The sequence below is a fragment of the Ailuropoda melanoleuca genome, chromosome 11, assembly GCF_002007445.2.
Source record: "Ailuropoda melanoleuca isolate Jingjing chromosome 11, ASM200744v2, whole genome shotgun sequence".
Lineage (NCBI taxonomy): Eukaryota > Metazoa > Chordata > Mammalia > Carnivora > Ursidae > Ailuropoda > Ailuropoda melanoleuca.
This window is the reverse complement of record NC_048228.1, coordinates 56,918,653-56,943,993: the sequence shown is the minus strand read 5'-3', so window position 1 is coordinate 56,943,993 and position 25,341 is coordinate 56,918,653. Positions and strand designations below refer to the sequence as shown.

Sequence of the window (25,341 nt, the reverse complement as noted above, 5' to 3'; positions counted from 1 at the left end):
GTAAAGTATTTTTTAAATTCTCATCAGCCTCATTTTAAAGGTAAAGGAACTGTGCCAGGACACTTTAGTAAACTTGTCGAAGAAAGTGCTAGTTCTGGCATATGAACTCAGGGAATCTGGAGCCTGATCTTGTGTTCTTAAGTATATTAAGTGACCCTGACAACTCTTATACTTATATACTTATATACCTGATGACAGATGTTCAGTTTGGTGCTGGGTAGAGAGTCCTGGGGCAGGAAACACTTAAAGAAGACCTCAGATACATCTTTTATTCCCTGAATCTAAATCTCATAATAGTTCATCTCTTGGGAGATTGCATTTTTTCTGCTTCTGAAAAACTGTTTCTTTTTAGACACCTAATCATCACTGTAAGCAATTAATGGAGAAAATGAACTTACTGTTTACATTTTTCTACTGAGAACACAGTAATGTTACATTTAGTCCAAGTTACAAAAACTAATTGTATCCTTCCCTTCTCATGGTCCAAACCTAAGAATAGATTTTTTTTTTTAGAGATTATTCCGTTTAAAACAAGATAGAGTCTAAGCTAAAATGGGAAAAAAAGTTCACTTTAAAATCAGATCCTACTTGGAGTCCTTGGTTTGAACTCCAGAGTCAAAAAACAAAATGACATGTTTGAAACAATACTTGTGACGCTGACTAATAGTACATCTAGTTACTATCTTCCACAAGGCTGAGCTTGCACCTTCCCTCTGGCTGGGAACTGCATGCAGATTAAGTCCTCATGAAAGATCAGTAGTTACTGGCTGCCAGCTAGGGAATCCCTTTCCAGGTCCACCCATGAAAATAAGTCAGGCAAGTTCTGCGGATTTTTGCTACTGTTAGGGAAATACAACAGAGGGTGGACATACCAAGAAGACAAATCCCTATTCCTTTCCTCTCCAAGAAAACTTCCTGCTAGTCCAATGGGATTTTTCCTTCCTCTGAACTCCTAAAATACTTTTTGTTCACATCATATATATTTGACAATTATATTCTGTACTGTGACAGCTCTCATATTGCCATATTGTCTTGTTACCTAACTATCTTGTTTGTATTCTTTCCCGTGCACAGACTTTCATACATAAACTGCATTATAAACTCCAATAAGTCAATCAGAGAAAGACAATTATCATATGGTTTCACTCATATGAGGAATACAGGAAACAATGCAGGAGATCATAGGGGAAAGGGAGGGAAAAATGGAATGGGAAGAAATCAGAGAGGGAGATAAACCATGAGAGACACTTAACTATGGGAAAGAAACTGAGGGTTGCTGGAGGGGAGGTAGGTGGGGGCATGGAGTAACTGGGTGATGGGCATTAATGAGGGCATGTGATGTGATGAGCACTGAGTATTATATGCAACTGATGAATTACTGAACTCTAAATCTGAAACTAATGATGTTCTATATGTTGGCTAACTGAATTTAAAATAAAAAAAAAAAAACTCCAATAAGGAAGAGACTGTACTGTTTAGACCTTGGCATCCTTCACAGTCTTGCACAAAATAGGTGTACAATAACATTTTCATTAACTGATTGATTCTCCAGCTGTGGTTAATCATAAACAAGTGTGAAGAAATAATGCCAGTTTTTGGATCTCTTCATGACTCTTTCACTATTTTGTGTCTCCTTCCTTTTTTTCTCACTCATTTATTCACTCAATGCAATTGATAAGGAATATTCTATTTTTAAGGCACTGAGACAACACTGGATAAAAATTAGTAAGCAAAAAGTTGTGGTCCCTGGACTCATAGAATAGAGGGATAGACAGTCATCAACAAAAATAAGTTAATTATAAGAGGCAACTATTAATATAGTCAAGTAATATAGGATAATGGGGTCTATAATAAGTAAGGGTTCTCCAAGGAGGGACATTTAAGTGATATCTGAAAGATCAGAAGAAATAAGCAAAAAGAACAAGATCATGGGACAATCTTCCAGGTAGAAGGAACAGAATGTGCAGAGCATCCAAAAAGAAGGCCAATATGGTCAGAGGTGAGCAAGGAAGAGAGCGTAGAAATTGGAGGAATAGTCAGAGCCAGAGCATTAAGTTCCTTGGAGGACTTCATAAAAAGTTTGGATTTTATTCTAAGTACATTTGGAAACCACTTATGAGATTTTAAGCAAAGTAATATATAATATGTTTTTAAAAGATCATCTGGTTGCTATGTAGACAAGATATTAGAGGGAGCCTGCATGGAAGCAATGATTATGGTAAGCTGCCCATATGAGGGAATGCATTAGCTAGGTCCAGGATGGAGACAGTGAATTAGAAATAGAAACATCATTTGTGAATGAATTAGACATGAGGATAAGGAAAAATAGTATTCTGGTAACTAGATGGACAGTGATGTCATTGGCTGAGTGGAAAAAAATAGGAATTAGAGAGTGAGAAAAGGAAGAACTTTTAAGAATTGGATTTAGATATAACATCAAGATGCCTATGAGAGATCCAAGTGGAAATGTCAAGTAGACCATTGAATGCACAAGTCTAGGGTTCAGAGATATCTGGGTTAGAGATTAAAATTTTAGAATTAGAGTTATTGTGTATTCATCGGTACTCCCCCCCTTTTTTTCCTGCTAAGAGACCCCTTTTTTCCTACAGGGAACTCATTCCATATGGCCCAGATGGAGCTAAACTTGCCTCTTATCCCATCTACCACAAAGATGGCACAGATTTATTTTCTTGGTCACAGTGATTAGTGTAGGATTGAGGATATATTCCAACTTTGGCCAACTAGACTGGTTCTTCAAATTTTCCTCCAAGGACTATTATGGGAAATTGTCTTTTCCTGCTTCAGTTAATACCTGGAAACATATGAATATAGAGTAGATGTAAGCTATGTCACCTGCCATATGGAGAAAGCCTGAAGACATTGTTTGAGCCTCTGAATCCCACCATACCTGAAAGTCAAATGAATCTCTAGATTTTCCTAACAATCTTCTCTCCCTCCCTCCTTCCTTCCTTCCTTCCTTCCTTCCTTCCTTCCTTCCTTCCTTCCTTCCTTCACTTGTTCATTGGGTTTCTGCTACTTTCTACCCAAACTGTCCCATTTATTATGGGAATTTACAGAGCAATAGAAGAAAAAGAAACAAAATCAGGATCATGTCTTAGATGAGCTGGAGGCCTAGGCCAATGGGAATTATATTGTCTCTAATCACTTACAGGAAAATAATTTTTTTCCTCTTAAGAAATTCATTAAGAAGCTGAATTCACTTACAGATGATGAATTGTGGTAAAAGAGGAATTGTAGCAGATATTTGTTCCCTATCTAAACTGCATTTACTGGGCAAGTGCACTAATGCTCCAGCTTCTATAAATGTTGGTTGGTAACAGCTCACACCAACACTTCTCCAGAGGCCTGCCCTTGTCTGACCGGAGCACCTTACTTATTGATGTCTGGGAGCTTGTGCTTCACCTTACTTGGACACACCTTGTTGGTATAACACAAACAGCCCAGCCCTCTTACCTCTGGGTGCAATTACCTCTGTTACATAATTTAGTATTAATTTTTGGATTATTCTGAGCATTGATTTTCAAAGTGATGCTAATGATTCATTGAGGATATAAAAAAATATTAGAACTTCTATTTATATTTATTTTTAAATTAAAAAAACAACAACAAGTTTTCAGAGCACTGGCCCCAAGGTGTGGAATCCTACCAGGATGCACTAATTACCTAATGTCTCCAATGGGAAAGTAAGGATCAGTCTGCATTAGAATGATATCTAGCTCAGTGATAATTAGAATAGGTACTCCGTAGTTCCTTGCTGTACTGCATTGAGTTAAATAGTCATACTTCACTCATTGACTTTAACATAATTGAAGCAGTAACTCCTAGTAAAAAAAAAACCAATTATCTTGTTTTAATTACTGTATTAGTCATTTTTTAAACTCTCCCTGCTCATGCTCTCTCTCACTAGCTATCTCTGTCTCTCAAATAAATAAATAAAATATTTTAATTTAAAAAAGAAAAAAAAAAGAAAGATTTCAAATAAGCAACCTAACTTTATACCTTAAGGAACTAGGAAAAAAACTAAAAACTAAGCCCAAAGTTACCAGAGGGAAGGAAATAACAAAGAAGAGCAGAAATAAATGAAATAGAGACTATAAAATAGAGAAGATCAATGAAACTAGGATTTGGCTTTTGGAAAAGGTAAACAAATTTGACAAACCTTTAGTTAGACTAAGGGTAAAAGAGAGAAGACTCAAATAAAATCAAGAATGAAAGAGGAGACATTACAGCCAATACCACAGAAATTAAAAAGGATGATAGGAGACTGCTGTGAACAATTATAAGCCAACAAATTAGGTAACATAGAAGAAATGGGTACATTCTTAGAAACATGCAATCTATCCAAATTAAGTCATGAAGATGCAGAAAGTCTGAAGAGACCAGTAACAGAAAGGAAATTGAATCAATAATCAATAATCTTGCAACAAAGGAAAGTCCAGGACTTTCCTGGTGAATTCTACCAAACATTTCTTGAATTGATACCATCCATCTCAAACTCTTCCAAAAAACTGAAGAGGAAGAAATACTTCTAAGCTCATTTTATGAGGTAAGCATTACCCTGATACCAGAGCCAGACAAGGAGACTACAAGAAAAGTATAGGCCAATACACCTGATAGAATATAGATGCAAAAATCCTAAACAAAATACTAGCAAAGCAAATTCAACAGCATGTAAAAGGATCATACACCATTATCGAATGAGATTTATCCCTCGAATGCAAGGATGGTTCAACATAACTACATTGATAAATGTAATACACCACAACAACAGCATGAAGAATAAAAACCATATGATCATCTTAATGGGGAAAGAAACATTTGATAAAATTCAACATCCTTTCATGATTAAAAATTCTTAACAAATTAGGCATGTACCTTAACATAGTAAAGGCCATATATGGCATGTCCACAGCTGATATACTCAATGGTAAAAAGTTGAAAACTTTTCCTTTAATCAGAAACAAGACAAGAATGCTCATTCTCACCACTTCTGTTCAATTCAATGCTGAAAATCTCAGACAGAGCAATCAGGTAAGAAAAGCAAATAAAAACCATTCAAATCAGAGTGGAAAAAGTAAAATTCATCCTCCTTCAATGTGGAGGCCTTCACTGAGATGATGATGGCTTATGTGCCTGGTTTGCCCACATTTCAAGTGGTACAATAGGGGACATGATGCAGAAGCTCTTAGGGCAGTTGAGTGGTTCCAAGAAAAAAGAGAACCTGCAAACTCAGAGCTCTGTAGTCCAAGGTGTGTTGCCCATCTCCACACAGCTCCTGCAGTGGCCTGAAAAGCTCAACAAAGAGACTAGGGCTTCTCCTATATGCTACTATTGTAGACACCAAGGATGAATCAGCCAGTGCTGAGGAAGAGTTGCTTCCAGGTGTGCATGTACTCTTAGAGGTGTTCCCTCCTTATTCAGTGGAGCAGGCCCAGTGGATACTAGCAACAGCTCAGGGAGACTTGGAAGAATTTGTGCAAATGTTGGTAGAGGGGAAGGAGGAGGGGACTCCAGCTTGGAATGGCCCCAACCAGGACCTGCCCAGATGCCTCAGAGGGTCCTTAAAAGGAACTGAAATGCTTCATCTTGCAGAAGTACATGATGGTGGATAACACAGAGTTTCAGGAGATTACCAGCGCATGGCTCCCAGGGAGGCCCTCAAGAAGCTGATCCAATAAATCAACAACCAGATAGTGAGCACCAAAGGGGAGGGATTCAAAGATGTGCAGAACCCTGAAGCCAAGGAGATGAAGGCCACATACATCAAACTCAAACTAGCCAGGAATTACCATTTCCACTGAGGCATTCACCAGACTCTGTCAAAGCCTTCCAGGCTCAGATCCCAGAGGGATGCAGGAGCCCTATACCCCCACACAGGGCCTGCCCTAACTCCTGTCCTCCTTCTCTACCCTTCTCTCTACTTCCTTGCCCCACAGTGTTGACATCCTCTTGGAGCTGCCCATGGGCACAGTAAAGGAGGTCCTGAGGGGTAGGGACAGGTGAAGTAAGGAAACTGGCTTCATGAAATGAATGTGAAAGAGAAAGAAAAAATTGCAGTTAAACAATATAAGAGAACCTTTCACATTTCTGAGGAGGTATTAGCTTAACAGTCTCTGATGATAAAAAACAAAAGACCAATAAATTGTTGTCATCATAAAAGATATTGGAACTAACCAGAAAACTCCTGCGTATTTATTATGCACAAATGCACATTGCATAAAATTTTAATTGTATTCACTCTCCTTTGAGAAAGTTGAAGTAGAATGAGATACAGTGAAGGGAAAGGAATAAAATATTCAAGGATTTGGAGGTATTCTTATGGAAGGAGATTTAGTTTTGATTCTGTAGATGTTAATTTTGGAATGGTGAACTTCGATCACATGCAAATAAGGAGATTTTTGTCCAAGATAGCAGATTGACTATATATTCTCTCCTTTTTTTGAAAACCTCATTAAAATTATGTCTGGGAATGTCTGAAGCTACCAGAAGCTGAAGGAGGCAAGAAAGATTCTTCCCTAGTGCCTTCCAAGGGAGCCAGCACTATTGATACCTTGATTCAGATTTCTGGCTTCCATGACTGTGAGAGAATAAATTTCTATTGATTTAAGCCACTAGTTTGTGGTAATTTAGTACAGCAACACTAGGAAACTAATATAACAAGTATCAATAGTTACTGTCAAACTACAGAGGTCAAAACAATGCAGTATTGACACAATGCAAAACAAGCAGATCGATGGAACAGATTAGAAAGCATAGCAACATCCTGATTCACACATGGAAACTTGACTTGTGGCACAGATGGCATGGCAGATCAGCCAAGAAAAACGGACTGCTCAATCAGTTGTGCTAAGAGAAATGTTTTATTCATATAGGGGGAAAAATGAAATTAAATCCCTATGTCAAACACATATGCAAATATGAATTCCATGTAGAATAAAGAAGGCTTAAATGAAAAAAGGAAACTGATTTTTTTAAAGACAGTGACATCAGGATCAGAAAGGATTTCTTATACAAACACGAAGAATACTACTAATAAAAAATGATGTAATTAATGATATTAAAATTCAGAATAGTGTTCATTAAAATATATTATTAAAAAATGAAAAGGCAAATCACAAAATGGAAAAAGATTCATTTCCCAAAATGAAGGCTTCATTTCCCCCAAAAATGTTTCTTTTTTTCCCAAATAATGTTCTAAGAATAAATTAAAAGACAAAAATACAATAGGAAATGGGCATATTATACTGTATGTTAAGTAAAAAACGAAAAAGAAAAAGAAAAAGAAAAAGAAAAAAGAAATGGGCAAAAGATCACAAGTAGGTATTTATAAAGGACAAAATACAAATGGTTGATAACTGCTGATGAACATTATTAATAATCAGGAAAATGCAAATTGAATTCATAATGAGTTACATACATACACATATACATACATACCAGTTTGGCAAAAGTCAATTTTGTAGAAAATTCTGATGTGTGAACTCATTCCCTGCTGGTGGCAGTGCCAATGTCTACAAACCCCCTGGAAAACCATTGATCAGAATCTGATAAAGTTGAGTCTGAGCATAACCTATAACCCAGCAAACCATCTGCTTGGTTTATGACCTGCGGAGTCTCTTGCACATGCACTAGGAGTGCATGCACTAATCTGCAAGGATGTTAATTAGCTACATTGTTCATAATTATAAAAGTAAAAATAGCTGAAATATTTGTCAACGAATTAATAAATAGTAATATATTCTTTCTAGAACATTCTACATGGAAGTGAAAACAAACTATAGCTACATGCATCAAAAAGGGAAAATCTCAAAAACATAATGTTAAGTGAAAGAATGAAGTCACAGAAATATATAATATGATTATATTTACATAAAGTTCAAAAGAGGTAAAATTGCATAATATAGTATTTGACTATGTATACATAGGTGATAAAACCACAGAATGATTATATCCAAATTCGAAATAGTTTTTAACTATGAAGAATAGAGAAAGAAGAACATATAGAGGCTTCAGAGGTACTGGTAAAGTTCTATTTCTGAAATTTGGTGGTGAGTTCTTGGATATTCATCTTATTATCGTTCTTTAAAATGTTTTACACTGTATCTAAAGTATAATGATATCCCAACAAAAATGAACAAAAGAAAAAATACCAAATGCCAAGACACATCATTATGAAATTTCAGAAAACAAAAAAATAGAGTAGAAAAGCTTCTAGAGAAAGAAGAAATTACCTAAAAAGAAACAAAATTTCTCATCAGCTGCAGTGATAGAGTAATACAAATGAAGCAAGGCCTCAGATGATACTGTCGCTTGAGTGGACTATAGAATAAAGCATTTTTTTAACATAAAATAATACAGAAATGTTACCTTCTGTGCACTTTTTTTCCTTAAGGAAGGTGCTTAAGGACATAACGCACCATATCAAGAAAAATATGTGATGCAAGAAGCAATGGCTCTCACATACTAGAGAAATCCTGTTTGGACCCAGGTTACCTCTCTGGAGAGAACCTAGAAAGCAACCAGTTCAAATTGAAGCAGAAAGGATAAAGTTTTGAGAAAGAAGAATTAAAGAAATAAAGAAATAGTGAGACTTTGGACATATCTGAGGATATAGTAAAATTGTGGAGGACTTAAAATAATGAGTGAGTAGTACCCAAAATTGCTTTTGGGAGGGGGAGCCTGGGTGGCTTAGTCATTAAGCATCTGCCTTTGGCTCAGGTCATGATCCCAGTGTTCTGGATCCCAGTGTCCTGGGATTGAGCCCCACATTGGGCTCCCTACTCAGCGGGAAGCCTGCTCTCCCTCTCCCACTCCCCCTGCTTGTGTTCCTTCTCTTGCTGTCTCTCTCTCTGTCAAATAAATAAATAAATAAATAAATAAATAAATAAATAAAATCTTTTAAAAACATTGCTTTTGGGAACATTCTTGTGTGACAACACAATTGTAAAAAAACCACTGTTTTGTTAAATTACAAACACTTTAAATAACTATGGATATGAAAATACTGTTCATTGGTTTTCGATATTTAGAATCAACCTATATAAAGATAAATAACTAAATAAAATGCAAATACTTTCCTACATTGTTAATAATTCAGAGAAAGGAACGTACAATGAGTGAGGGTTGAAGTGCTAAAGTCATCTTTTAATTGAGCTAATCATAAATCATCATACTAATCCAGTCTTCTTTCTATAGAATGATTACTTTATTGTTCCAGAATAACTCTCATAAGCTTTAAGGAGTACACTCTCGGCTAATTAATATACTGGTTTTTGCTAAACAAATCTATGGTCTCCACAGACATGCTTTTCATGGGACAAAAAATGGAAGACTATTCAGTTTGATTTAGCTTGTAGAGAATTAGCTTGTCTAATATACTTTGAAAGTTAGAAGTGCCTTGATAAATGCATAGTTTTCAAAGGAAACCATAAGAGGCATAACTAGATTTGAGACTGATTTCAAAAATTATAGACGCAGGCACCTAGGTGGCTCAGTGGGTTAAGCTTCTTACTCTTGATTTTGGCTCAGGTCATGATCTCAGGATTGTGAGATCCAGCCCTGCACTGGGCTCCGTGCTGGGCATGGAGCCTGCTTTAGAGTCCCTCTCTCTCTCTCTCTCTCCCTCTGCCTTTCCCTGCCCCAATCTCTCTCTCTCTCTCAAAAAAAATCTCTCTCTCTCTGTATATAGATAGATAGATGTACATCTTGTATGTGATGCTTTACATGCTTTTAAAAACATAATAAAAAATGATAAGGCAAACATGGCAATCATATATTCTGATGTTAAAAAAGTTTAAGGACAATGAACCAGGACAGAAAGTCAAGAACTAAAAATAGGGAGAACATCTGTTTCAACCAACAGTTTTCTTAGTTGCTAATTAGTAGCCTACTCTAATCTACACATATTTAATGGTATATAACATTATTCTAAGTATTTTACGTATATTAAGTTATTTAATCCTGAACAACCATATGGGCGAGATATTATCCACATTTTACAGAAGAAGAGATTGAGGCATAGAGAGGCTAAGTTCTTAGAGCAAACACACTGAAAGTGAAACAGAAAAACTCATTCATAAACTTTTGAAATTTCTATTAGGCTTACCATTCTCTCAATCTGATGACTCCTTTCTGTAAACTCTCTTGAGCTTTTCATTCCATAATTTTCTTTGTATTTTATATTTGTGATTTTAAAAGAGGCAAGGTAATAGAATGATTTATCATCTGAAAGGTAAACATAAACAAAAGATCCATGCTTAAATATAATCAGTTTCTTGTCCCCCAACTCCAGGAAATAGGTTTACTATAATGTAGTTTATTTCTCTCTTGGTACAAAAGTTATTATGGGCACTTTTCAAATATTTTGTAATTTTATCATTGTATCCAGCTAAAATAGAAAATTCAGGCCTCCAAGTACACTTTTGGAATACTTCATTTACAGTGTTTATGCATATCAAAATTTTCATACAATTGGACAGGCAATATGGAAAATAAATATTGAAAGCAATTGCTGAAAGTCATGTAAAAATTATCAATTTCCTCAAAGAATTATAGCATAGGTATATCTTAGGTAAGATTATGAGTACTTTGAACAGGTTATCAATTTTTTCCATGCTACTGATAAGTATTAGTATTTATTGTTTTCACTTTTTGCCTATTCACCTCTCAATTCTCTGCAGTCTACTCTTGACATACCACTGAAACTGCCATTGTCAAGAACAACAGTCATAATATCTAATAGCTACCTTTTTTAAGGTCTTTTTTCTTCTTCTTCTTCTTTTTTTAAGCTTGGTTGTTTAGCAGCCTTAATCATATTTGCTGAAACCCCATCTTAGGCTTTGTGGAGCCATCTTCTAACTTTCTTCCTCCCTGGCCACACCTTTTCAGTGACCTTGGAGAACTCTTTATTTCTACTTCTATCCTTAGCCACCCATTGTTCTATCCTTGCCCTGGTCATTTAAATAAGCCCTTCTGGGTGATCCTAACAGTGATAGCCTCAACCATCAACTATTTGTTGATATAAAAAGATCAGCTAGGTTGGGGTACCTGGGTGGCTCAGTTGGTTAAGCACCTGCCTTCAGCTCAGGTCATGATCCCAGGGTCCTGGATTGGGCTCCCTGCTCAGCGAGGAGTTTGCTTGTCCCTCTCCCTCTGCCCCCCACTCCCCTGGTTCATGCTCATCCTCTTTCTCTCTCTCAAATAAATAAAATCTTAAAGAAACAAAAACAAATGGGGCACATTGACATTTTCAAGAGTTTATTTGAGCAAATAGTGATGCCAGTTGGGTACCACCAAACCAAAAGTGATTAGGAGCCCTCCACCAACAGGAGTGAGGGGAGATTTGTATAGAGAACATGCAGAAGCAAAGCAAGGAAATTTCTTGATTGCCTATAGTTTAAACAATTGCCTTATATTGGTTTTTTGGGGAAAAAATATGAAACTCAGGACATGATGTAATTTGTCTTTATTCTAAAGATTAAGCTTTTCACTCTTCTTTCTCATTTTAAAACTATATGGCTTTAAAGATTTTTATGTATTTATTTGAGAAAGAGAGAGATAGAACAAGCAAGGGGTAGGGGCAGAGGGAGAGGGAAAGCAGACTCCCAGCTGAGCAGGGAGTTTTGTCCCAGGGCCCTGGGATCATGACCTGAAACAAAGGCAGACACTTAACTGACTGAGCCACCCAGGCGTCCCAAGACTATATCGCTTTTAGATGTGTCTATCCATGTAATGTATATTAAAGCTTTACTGGCTGGAAATATGTAACACCGAACTCAATACTGGAGCAAACAATAATTTAACACCAATAAGAGATTAGTAATTAAAAATTTAATATCATGCAAATAGAATTTTTTATACAAGAAAGAATTTCAAGATATTAAGTCATAGAGCACTTAGGCAATAGAAATGTGACCTGGATACTTACCCTCAACAACAAAATGAGTAACAATACCAATTGCAATTCCTATGATTGCTACAATTGCCAATGTGAAAAGAGCTAGACGTATAGGATCCCAAAATTGCTGTCTTCTTTGATATTCAACCCGTGGGAAATCAGCTTCTGAAAATTCAACTGGTCTGTGATAATAGAAATAAATAGTAAGACAATAAGAAAGTAATTATGGTTCCACCTTTTGTCCATTTGTTATGTTTCTCTAAGAAAATAGTTTATACTGCTAGCTAACAATAGGATACTTAGATCTTGAAAAGAATACAAGGCTTTAATTTGTATACACTTTCCCAATACCCTAATTACAGTATAAATTTTGGTTAACATTCTACCGATGTTGATGTTCAAGTGAGAACATCTTCCTACAGCATTTTGTCTGAGATATTAGCAATTTGAAATTTGAATGGTGAAACACAAAGACTCACTTATTAAAAAGATGATTTATAAATAACATTTTCATATTTTAATAAGGGAGTTTCTAGCAACAGAGTTATACAATAATCTCATCAGTTCTACTTGATTAAAAATTTTTAAAAAACTTAATATGAATACTTTTTTAATGACCTTAAAAATTTTCTTAATGATTTGTTTTAAAAGTAGCAACATTAGTTTCGAAGACCTGCTCATGGTTGTTTGCATTTTATTAACACCTTCCAATGAAATCACAAACTGAATTGTATTTGATAAGACTCTAGTCCCCAAGAAGACTATTTCCACTTGACTTTTACCTATCCCTACTCATGTATTATCTCCCCACTCAAAATATCTTAAGCCATTGAAATGATTTTCCTCCAAGTTGAAAGAAGGTATTTATTTACTTTATTTTCCAAATCCGTGAATAACATTCAATATTTAATATCTTGCAAGTGAGATATTTTTCATTTTTATATTTTTAATTTTATTTAACAATATTTATTGTAAATTTTATTCATTAAATGAGATAATAGTTCTTAGAACAGTACCTACCACATTACAACAATGTTTCAGGAGCAGTTCTAGATGGCTAGAGATATAAGGATTTTAAGATATACTCTTTGCCTGTAGGAAACTCACTCTTTGTAAGAGGATACAGGTGTGGCAAAAGTAATTAATATGTAGTGTGAAACGTGCTAAAATAAAACTTTCTGCAAGAATAGAAAGCAATTAACTTTTTGGAGGACTGTGTCAGGATATTTTATCAAGAAGGTGACATGATTAAACTGAGTGTTTAAAGTTCTCCAGGCATAAAAAAGGAGAAAAGAACAGAAAAAATAACACGTGCAAAAAAGGGGGGGGTGCTAAGGATGTGAAACAGTATTCATTACTAAGATAGTAGTCCCCTTATTCACTTGGGATATGTTCTGAAACCCCCAGTGGATGCCTGGAATTGTGAATAGTGCCAAACCCTGTGTTTTTTCCTATACATACGTATCTTTGATAAGGTTTAATTTATAAATAAGGCATAGTAAGAGATCGACAATAATAATAAAATAGAGCAATTATAACAATATACTGTAATAAAAGTTATGTATATCTGGTCTCTCTCTTTCAAAATATCTTACTGTACTGCACTCATTCTTCTTTTTGTGATGATGTGAGATGAAAAAAAATGCCTGTGATGAGATGAAGTGAGATGAATGATGTAAGCATGGTGACTAGTGTTAGGCTGCTACTACCATCTGACAAATCAGAAGGAGGATCATCTTTCTGCTTCAAGCAGTGGGGTGGAGAGGGGATGGACTTAGCTCCAATTCTTGGCTTTTGATGGCTGATCACTTAGTTGTGGGATTTCCTAAGTTTTGTCAATTTGGTTGCTTTTGCCTGAGCCCTTCAAGATGCCAGAAAGGACAAGAATCAAATTCTGTCAAATTTTGGGGGTTATAGCCACACACTAATTCATGATAACATTGCATCTTGGCAAAGAAGGTTTTTTTATTCCTGACATAAATGTTGCTGCTCTTTGAATAAATGAATGATGAATGAAAGGAACACAATCTAGATCCTAGATCCGAAAACTCATTTGCAGACAAAACCTAAAGAATTCTGAGACACAGCTTTTGGTTCCAGTTCAAGATGGTGACCCATCTTATCTTCTCTCACTGACACACAGAACCTACAGCTGCATATGGAACAATGCATAAAAAAACCTGAGAACTATTTGAGCGACTACTGCACTTCAGAAAGTGAGAAAGAAACCACATCAAAGTGGGTAAGAGAAGCTGAGACATAATCTTACCATAAACCCCACTCCTGGCATGGTGACCCACAACTGGGAGGAAACTCAAAACCTGGAGCTTCTCCCTAAGAAGCGAAGGGTCTGAATCCCACATTGGGCAACCTAACTTTTAAAACCTGAGAAGAAGAGTCCCTCAAAACTTGTAGCTTCGAGAACCAGCCAGGCTCACCTTCACAAGACCCATGAGTTTGTAGCAAACTGAGAACAGCTCTGAAAGACCTCCCCGGCTACTCCTCCGCCTCAGAACCCAGCTATTTCATTCTTATGATTTAACTCAGGTAGACATAGCAGACTAACTACATTATCCCAGACCAAACCAAGTACATAAAAAAGTTCAATCTTATACCTTTCTCTGAAGGCAGCCTCACAAATGCTCTGATGAAGAGAACAAACATAACCTCTAATACAGCACCCCTCCAACATGCCACTTGTGTAGATTAAGAATTAAGTCTCAGAGTTATGTCTTCCTTTAGAGGCAGGCACTTAGATGATAAGCACTGTAATCATACCTAAATAAATAGTTGAGAAAGCTTGCCTCTTCTCAATAACTAGTTGTAATAAGCTCTAAGAATACTATATCAAAGATGGCTGAGGGACATATATCTTGAACTTTTAGGAAGTTTGTTTAGGCAATTGAAACAGAGTTGCTTTCCCCCAGTTTCTTTTACAGAACTTTTCTTAAAATGGAGGCTTTTGTACCAGATTAATTGAAGTTCTAACCAGTGTAGTTTAAGTAGAAGTATGCAGAAAGAAGTAGGAAATTTTATTATATATTTGCACATTAGATGGCATGTGTGTCTTTTATGTTAGGCACAATGGGGAAGATTACTGTGTGATTAAGACATCTCCCAGTCCCTCAGACCTCAGCCTCCATATACCTTTTAGATTATTGATCTTAATGTGAGAATCAGTGGAACAAATCTGTTGAAAAACCATGAAATATTGAAAAATTATAGAATTTTTGACTAGATTAAGGAATAACGAAATAGAAATAAATCATAAAAATGAAGATAGCCTATCTGTGCCTAAATTATTCTTATTCCAGAATTCTCAAAATTAATCCATTTGTATCCTTTTAAAGAGTTAAATTGAAATATATGTAAGCGGGTACGCCTGGGTGGCTCAGTCAGTTAAGTGTCTGCCTTTGGCTCAGGTCATGATCCCAGGGTCCTGGGATCAAGTCCTGTATTGGGCTCCCTGTTCAGCAGAGAGCTTGCTTCTCCCTCTGCCTGCTGCTCCCCCTGCTTGTGCTCTGCTCCTTCTCTCTCTCTCTGATAAATAAATAAATAAATAAATAAATAAATAAATAAATAAATAAAATCTTTACAAAAAAGAAATATATGTAAGCATATATGGTTCAGGTGGACTGTACCAGTCACAACAGAACACTCACATGATAAGAGATATCCCCAAGCTAGAGTAAAACTTCCTTAATCACCAAACACAGTACTAGATATTATCAAGATGGTATAATTAAAGAGTCAGATGGCAAAAGGTTAATTTTTAAATTCATACTTAGGATTTATTTTCTGCCTTTTGCTTTATAAGACTTAAGCCACTAATTTGAGACACACTGTAGCATGTGTTTTGGTACAGTACCCTGCCTTTTTGAAACTTTAATCTGTTTAAGTTAGTTCAGTTATGAAATTGGGATTTGAACCGGTTCATTACTGAAATACATTGATATTGTTGCTCCCATTTCTAGACTTCATATTATAGCTGATGTGTGTGTGTGTGTGTGTGTGTGTATGTGTGTGTGTGTGTACTTGATTCTCTAAGGTTATATCACTGGGAAGCATTTATGCTATTATTGAATAATTATTTGTTGGTTTAGCATTGGTGTTGCTATTGGTGTCCGCATTGATAGACTAATTCTCAACTTCTCTAATTTCTAATTGTAATCTGCTTTTCAGATCATATGTATATATAAATAAGTATTTAATAATAACTAATAGGTGTATTACATAAATGAAATGTCTCTATTATTTATGCTATAGTACTTTATTTGTTGATGCAGAAGAAAGGTTTGGTCTATGCCTTGTAAGCTCAGTTATCTATGTTCTCTGAACACCATATAGACTAGAAGTTTTTCCAGTATTTTTTTCTCCCATAGTCTTACTATGTTCATTGAGTTCATGCTTAAAGGTCCCAAAGTTATATTATCACATTATCATAATAATGACAATTAGTTTATTGATGTAAAATATGTCAAGTATTTCTAGACAAAGCTCTGCTGGTACTGAATTTGGAATATACCCAGAGCCACATGATGCATGATTTGGTCAGTAGGGTTGTTATATGTCCTTTTGTTATACTTAATTCTATTTAAGAAACTTTTATTATGTGCCTAATATATTCCTAGCAGTGAGGATACAAGAATTTAAAAACAAATACGCTTTGTATTCAAGGGGCTTATGGTAGAGTAGAAAGATATGAAGTAATAAAATCAATACAGTGTCAGAGGAAAAACAACAGATTTACCAAGTACAGTGATAAGTAAACAAGGAGGATTGAATGACAAAGGTTGTTTGGGAAAGGGACAGAAGGGCATACAGGAAAGACTCTTAGAAGATGTGACTACTGATCAGGGCCCTTGAAGGTCAAGGGCGTTCTCCACCATGTGATAGTGGTTAAATACATACTACTTCTGTTTACTCCTTGCTTGCAAGCAGAACAACTTCTCTTTATCATAGAAGCACCTTTTTAAACAGGAATATGACCACAGAATTTATTTGGAAGTCAAAGAAAACACCAATAAATAGTATTTTTCACCACCACTCAAATAAAAAATTGATAAAATCAACAAAACAATCCATACATTTTGGATAGAAGATGAGAAGTAAGAAGAGTTTAAGAGATTTTGGGAAACCATAGTAATGGCTTAAACAGTCTCATTTATTTCAGCTGATGGTAATGTGGTTCTTTTTGGGAAATCTCTTTTTATGGGAAGACTTGGCAATACTAGAAAATGTGAATCAAAACACTGGCAAAATAGTGGGTAATAGAAGAGGATCTCATTGTGGTATTGCAACATTTAAAATGACACAGTCATCTATGATGGACACATGGGTTGCTTCCATAATTTGGCTATTGTAAGTAACACTACAATAAACATAGTGTTTTTTTTGATTTAGTGTTTTTGTTTTATTTGGGTGAATGAATACCCAGTAGTGGAATTACTGGATCACATAGTATTTCTACTTTTAATTTTTTTAGAAATCTCACTGTTTTCCACCGTGTATGCACCAATTTACATTTCTTTGAGTAGTGAACATCAGTTCCTTTTTGACACATCCTTGCCAACACTTGTTATTTCTTCTCTTTTTGATTTTAGCCATTCTGTCATGTATAAGGTGACATGTCATTGTAGTTTTGATTTGCATTTCCATGATGATTAGTAATGTTGAGCATCTTTCATGTGTCTATTCATATGTCTTTGGAAAAATGTCTATTCAGTTTCTCTGCTCATTTTTAAATCAAATTGTGGGGTTTTTTGGTGTTGAGTTGTATAAATTCTTTTATTTATTTTAGATTTTAAACTCTTATCAGATATATCATTAGTAAATAAGGAAGATATGGTGTGTATTTATGTGTGTGTGTGTGTGTGTGCATGTAATGGAATATTTTGCAGTCATAAAAAAGAATAAGGTTATGCCATTTGTGACAACACGATGGACCTAAAGGGTATTATGCTAAATGGAATAAGTCAGACTGGGAAAGACAAATATCATATGATTTCATTCATATGTAGAATCTAAAAAACAAAACAAATGAATAAACAGAGAAACAATAAGCGGAATCAGACCTATAAATATAGAGAACAAACTGATGGCTGCCAGAGGGGAGGAGGGTAGGGGCAAAATGGGTGAAGGGAGAGGAAGATACAGGCTTCCACTTATGGAATGAATAAGTTCATGGCATAAAAGGCACTGCATTGGGAATATAGTCAATGATACTGTTGTAACAGTGTTTCATGGTGACAGATTTTAGCTACACTTTTGGTGAGCATAGCATGACTTATAGAGAAGTTAATTCACTATATTGTATACCTGAAATTACTGTAACATTGTATGTCAACTATATTTAAGTAAAAATTTACAATCAATCAATCAATAATACAGTCATTTAAGTAGTGATGACACATATTTTCATCATGAGGCAAAATTTGCTTTAGACGTGATAAGAACTTTAGAGACGAGGAACACAAACGAAAGGACTCTGGCAAGAAATGCCCTTGGTTTTGTTCAAAAGGCACATGAAGGCATATCCCAAAAATGTGGGGATAGTAAATGACTACAGCAGCATAAAGAACTAGCAGAGTGGTGGGAAACTGGGGGAATTTCAAGTATGAGTTAGTCATCAAAATTGGGTTCTCTATCAGCTAGTCATGACTGGTTTGGCAGGTAATGGAGAAGGGCAAAGTTTCAGAGTGTGGGCAGAAATCAGATAGCACCCTGATCCTTTACTGTGATGTGTAATAATTCTATATGTTGGGGGGGGCAGGTATGTTAACCCCATTAAATTCTATTTACATACTCTAATAGAATATAAAAGCATATAGGACATTCTAGGATATTGGTGATAATTTCATGCGCTTTCCAAAACTGCCTTTAAGAAAATTTTTAGACCTATGATTTCTAGATCCAGCATAAGCTCTATCACCCTCTATAGCTTATCTTCAAAATCATGATTGCCATCTTCTAAGCACCCAAAGGCAACCTCCTCCCATGCTCTAATATTGGCAAGGTCAGCTCCACCTCTGTGAAAGCAGCTACATGAACAACAATATTTGGTAATTTAATTCTTGCAAATATGGAAGCATTTCCATAGTTTTTGTGTGTCCTTCAAAAATACACCACACTCTTCAAAATCTTTTATTTTCTGGATGACTAAAAAAATTGCATTAGAATGATCACATCTTCTGTCTGAAAAAGATTTTATGGTTATTATGATTGCCAAACACACTTAATAAGACTACTTTGATTTCATTTATTCAGTCAACATCTGTTTATTGAGCATCTACTTGTTTCAGGCACTATTTTAGGTAGTAGGGATATAGCAGGACTGAAGATATATTCTCTGTCCTCACATCTCCTGGTGAGGAAGACAGACAGTGAACAACACATAATCTATATACAAATGTAAAGTGTCAGGTAAGAGAATAGAGCATGAATGGGGATGGATTAAGGCAATCAGAGGAGACCTCTCTGCAAAGATGACATCCGAGCAGACACAACAAAGTGAAGGATGGAGTCATGCAGCTGTCTGAGGGAAAAGTACTATAAACAAAGGGAATAGTAAGTATGAGTGTCCTGAAGCGGGAGCAGATTTGGTATGTTGACAGAAGAGTAAGAAGCTCAATGTGACCAGTGAGCAAGCAGAAGAGAGAAGCCGAGGTCAGAGAGAGTTACATAGCAGATCATAACCTAGTGAGCCACCATAAAGATTCCTTTATGTTATTCTGAGTGAGAAGGGAAACCATCATAGAGTTTTGATTGGTGGAGTGGAATGGTCTTTTGAAAAAGATCACTCTGTGGAGAATAGACTGTGGCAGAGGGAGAAGGTGGCATGAACAGTAAAAAGCAAGGAAACTGCTTAGAGGACCACTGCAGACGTTCAGGTGGAAGAGGATGGTGGCTTGGAGTAGGACGTTAGCAGTGAGGAGATCAAAATGTATAATTGGTTTAGAATATACTTGAAGGCCTTGCTGAGAGTCTATTCTGATGAATTGGTGCAGAATGTGAACGAAAGGGTTAAGGAGGATTCCACTGTGTTTAGCCTGAGCAGGGGAAAGAAACATTTTGAAGGGGCTGAGACCCCTTTCTCAAATTAATGCTTATATGGAACTCTACTGTGTAACACTGACTTAAAACAGAGCTGTTCTGGAATGGAGAGAATATATGGAAATCTACCAGTATGAAATCTCACCGAAACATAGTCACAAGAATTAACTGCTAAATTTCACATTGACATACAAACTTCAACATAAGCCTGAAGATTCCCCATGATGGAGCCCCCTACTGCTGGATCTGTCACGCAGCCCCTTAATCATCTCTATCACTTCCAATTCTCCAGCCTTTACCTGTCATGCACCCAAGGAGCACTTTTTCAAGTGGCACCTCTAGAAATCTTTTCAACATAGAAACTCCTGAGCTGGCTTTGACCTGTAAGAAATCAGCAGACAGATGGCGGACATAGATTTGAGCCATTTATTCCCTTTTTGTCACAGGGCCTCAGAAGAGGTAGGCAAAGCTGGGATCTAGAGAAGATAGTCTTGACAAAGAGAACTGCTTCCTCTGAAACTGGTTGCAGATACAAATGTATTTGTAAGAATGGGGGTAGGGATATGAAGACTCCTTTCTTGATTTTACCCAGGAACACATAGATTCTCAGAATTCATAGTTAAGTTATATTTAATCCACTTCACTCACCAATGCTAAACTACCCTTTATCATATCACTACTCTACTGTTGCCCAGCCTGTTCTTAAAACCCTTCCTTCCTAACTTCTTTGAGGAAGCTCCTCTCACCTTAAGTAACCTGACGATGGTTTTTAGGAATGCATTCTTAAACTTTACATCTTTTACACTAGTTATATTTCCTTAGGATTACGTAAAATGGATCTAATCCTTCTGTCACAGGTAATTCATTCAACAGGTTCTTACTGAGCCCTATTGTAGGCCCAGCACCATTATAGGCACTGGATATTTGATAACGAACGAATCTAACTCCCTGTTGTCATGTAAATTAAAATCAGGCGAACACTTCCAGTTTATTCCACCAGTTGGCCAAACCAAAGGATTAAATCTCCTTACTGCCTAGGGAAGACAGTTAGGGATGTGTTGAGAAAACATTTCCCATACATCTTTCAAGAATTAAAAAAAATATTAATAGGAACTATATAATAGGTGAATATAAATGATGAAAGCACAGATCACTGAGAACTTTATAAATATGTTTTTTTTTCATTCAGAATTTAAGGACTTGGCTTTGATTTAAAATCAGCCAGTCAATTGATGCCTCTCAAAATTAGAAACAGAGCCAAGAATTTATGTCGGATAAGGTTAGTTTGACTTGGTAACACAAAGAGAAGGGGAATGAGTTGGCTAAGGGTTTAAATAACAAAAGAGAAGTTATTTTGTGAGAATTATATAAACATCCTTTAACAGAGTATGACCAATATTCAAATCTTTTTGATCACTTTCACATAACTTCTTCATTGGGATATCTCTGTGTTTGTTCTTAAGGTCACTAAAATGTTACAAAGAAACCCTGCACAATTAATTTGAAGTGGATGAAGTGAATCTATCAGATAGCTGATGCCATCAGAATGAGAATTTAAATATCTGATTATCCTTGGTACTAAAAAAATGTGAATAAACAAGCTTAAGGTAAATGATGTACACTCCTCCATGTGCAGCATAAATATTTATGTGCTAATGGGGTTCTCACAGCAGCATCCCTGAGGGGAAATTCTTTTTATGTCTTACACATGTCTTAACGCATTTGCATTTAACCTGAAGCACAGATACACATTAGATATTCTGTTTGGGAACAGTTCTCTCTACTTCTTGCCAAAAAGCCTTCATTTCTGTAATTCCCATGGTTAGTAATACCTCTTTAATGACATGGGTTAACTGAGGTTAACAACTCTCCTTAAAACACACATGTAGTGATGCACACATGTTATTGGAGAGAACCAGCAACAGAAAACAATATGATATTCATTTTAAATGCAATTTTGAATGCACAAAGGAACTTGTGAAACTCAGCAATATCCATAGACTTAGACCATTTCTCTCCAGTGTTTAGCCACGGATTTAGGGCACAGTAGAATTAAATCACCAACAATGGCCTGTCTTTCATTATGGCCCACTCTACTTTTAGTTAAAAACATGAAGTTTGTTTTGAGTGATTTGAGTTGAGATAAAATATAGTGCTTAGAAGCACCATCTGGAACCTGTTTCCTCTAAATCCCCATTTTAATGCTTACTAGCTGTGTGACTTTAGCAAGATACTTAACTTTTCCGTGCTTCAGTTTGTTTGTTTTTAAACCAGCAAAATGGGTATAAGAGTGTCTAGCTCCTTAAAAAAATAGTATCTACTTCATAAGTTTCTTGTGAAAATAAAATGAGACTATATATGTAAAGTGCCATGAGTGCTGTAAATGTTTTTGCTATTATTAAAATGCCAGTAGCTTGCTGACTTTCATTAAAAAAAAAAAAAGACACCTTTTCCAGGTATAATCGAATCCAAGTATCTTTCCTTCCTTTCTGTATGATCATTTAATTTTGGTTCTCACTCCAGTAGAATGTTTTTCTGCATTCTTACCTGACTTTCTTGCCTTGAAAAATAAAATGACTCTAGTAGGAGCCTAAGGATGGAAATGGAGAGTAAAAACACTTCAACCATTTTTCAAAGACAGTATTAAGTCCCCTCGAAAGAACCACGGTCATAATGCATTTGGATTCCGTTTTTCTTTCATGCCTTGTTTAGATTGAAGCTCAACAAATAGAGGTGGTTTCTATGTAAATTCTGCACAGTCCTACATGTGAAACTGTAATATAACCAAACCTCAGCCCTGCATTTCTAGAACACAGCTGTTTTCCCTTTCTGTCCCTTGCTTGCCTTGTCCACATTTTACAGTTGAAGCCTATACATTTACTATCACAATTTCACTCATCTCAGTTTAGTGTTTCTGAAATTATTCCTTCTATCACACTGAATCTCTAGTAAACACATTTTCCTTCCAAAAATTTTAGGAATACTCTTATGACAGTTCAGACATTCTTGCCTGCTGTATTGAGAGAACATGAAACAGATTGCTTAATACTTGCAGATAGCAGATAACTTTTTGATAATCTTCTGTCAAAGAGATTGCTGCCTGGATTCTCCTTTAGGATTTTTGAGGTGTTCTCTCTCACATTTAGGGAGGCAGATTTGTGTGTTTTCTACTTTGCAACAGCTCCCCTCTGTAAATCATAGTGTTGGGCAGTGGATACATTTTATCTCAAATTTGTCCAATAATTTACAATGTAGTTATTAATAGTCTCACTTAATGATGAATTAACTAAGACTTAGATTAATTTGGACAAAATAATTTTGGCAAAAACAGGGATAAGAATTTTAATTCAGGACTATGATTCCAATTCTCAAATTGTCTCTGTAATCAACACATCTACCTTTGCTAATTAAACTCATAAATAATTAAACCTAGAGATTTGGCTTAAGTTCTCTCACTACGTTCTTACTGAACAATCATAATGGAGTCTAGGCTGTTCTCTTTGTTTTCACTTTTTCATCCTGGCAATTTATCCAATACTCTGTGAACAGAGATATGTGCAAAGTACTCTTCTGATGGTGTTTCTTCTGCTTACATATCTTCTCCAGCTACCTACTGTCTACTGAATTGAGAGTAAAGGGATAGAGAATGATTATGTGTATAATTACATTTTCAAATATATTAAAATTCAAGCTGTCATATGTCCTCATTATTCTGGCTTAGTAATAGTTTACCCTGAATCATTAAGAAGTTTTAAGTCTCCATCTTTTCATTGAAAATTTTTGTTTTTGTTTTTTGTTTTTCTTTTTGTTTTGGCTGGCAGAAAAATAGACACATAGATCACTGGAACAAAATACAGAACCCAGAAATGGACCCACAACTATTATGGTCAACTAATCTTCAACAAAACAGGAAAGAATATCTAATGGAAAAAAGACAGTCTCTTCAACAAATGGTAATGGGAAAACTGCACGGTAACATGCAGAAGAATGAAAGTGGACCACTTTCTTACACCATACACAAAAATAAATTTAAAATGGATGGAAGACCTAAATGTGAGACAGAGCACCTCAAAATCCTATGGGAGAACACAGACAGCAATCTCTTTGATATCAGCCATAGAAAATTCTTACTAGACACGTATCCAGAAGCAAGGGAAACAAAAGAAAACATGAGACAGAGGAGTCCAAGATGGTAGAGGAGTAGGAGACCTTAGCTTCATCTGGTCCCAGGAACTCAGCTAGACAGCTATCAAATCATTCTGAACACCTGTGAACTCAACCAGAGATCGAAGAATAGCTGCAACACTACAAATAGAAAAGTGACCACTTTCTGCAAGGTCGGAGGTGTGGAGAAATGAATCCTAGGTGATATATGGGAAGATAAACTGCAGGGGAAGGGAGTCTCTGTAAGCCAGCTACTGGAAAGTGATTAGCAGCATAGCACAAAGTCAGAACTTTTAGAAGTCTGCCCTGGTGAGGGACGTCCCTGCTTGAAAAGCACTCAGTTGGTGAAGCAGGGTGGATTCCTAGGTGGGAGAGTGTGGTCTCAGGATCCCCGGGCTCACAGAAAGAATGGGTGGGGTGGGGTGTGCGGGCTGAGCGCATCAGATCCCCAAGCATCAGAACAGGGAAGCCAGCTGCAATCAACAAGACCAAGAGTGGGCTCTCAGCTCAGGGTAGCCATAAACCACAAATAACAGCACAGTCAGGCAATTGCTTTCCAAGCAGGGGCCCAGCAAACAGCAGAACAGCAGCAAAACTCCCCTTCCTCCCCTGGGAGGAGTAGCATGAGTGCATACTGCAGGAGTTTGCAGGGTTTAGAGACTCAAAACAGGGTAACATGCCTGAGATAGAAACGCTTGGTCACAAACTGGGTGAACATAGAGTGATGATGAAAACCAGGGAGACAGGAGTGATTGACTGCTATTCCCTGAGGGTGCACTGAGGAGTGGGGCCCCGATGTTTCTACTCCAGGGTGGGAGATCAAAAGACTGTCATTTTCATTCTCATCCTCTAAAGCATGTGGAAAGTCTTCAGGGAACAAAAGCCACATTGAGCAATCCAGAGCAGATTACTTAGCTTGGCCCCTGGCAGGGGCAGTGCAATTCCACCTGGAACAAAGACACTTGAGAATCACTGCAACAGGCCCCTGCCCCAGAAGATCAGCAAGAACATCCAGCCAAGACCAAGTTCACCGATCAATGAGAACTGCAAAACTTGAGTGCTAGGGGAATACAGCACAGAGAATTCATCGTTTTCCCCTCATGATTCTTTACTCTTTCAGTTCTAATTTTTTCTTTCCTTTTTTCAAACAATTTCTTATTTTATCAACTCTTTTTTAAGTCTTTTTTAATTTTCATTTTTACAGTTAC

The 25,341-nt window shown here is 36.3% G+C and overlaps 1 protein-coding gene across 1 annotated transcript in view; it reads right to left on the bottom strand.

The window, feature by feature from the left end:
• The window catches only part of LOC100481638 (transmembrane protease serine 11F), a 78,492-nt gene that overhangs the window by 28,172 nt on the left and 24,979 nt on the right, over positions 1–25,341 (bottom strand). The window contains exons 2-3 of the mRNA XM_019792765.1: positions 11,948–12,099; positions 10,127–10,245 (exon numbers count right to left, since the gene is read on the bottom strand). Of these exons, the coding sequence (XP_019648324.1) occupies positions 10,127–10,245; positions 11,948–12,099 (271 nt within the window). The remainder of the gene's footprint in view (positions 1–10,126; positions 10,246–11,947; positions 12,100–25,341) is intronic.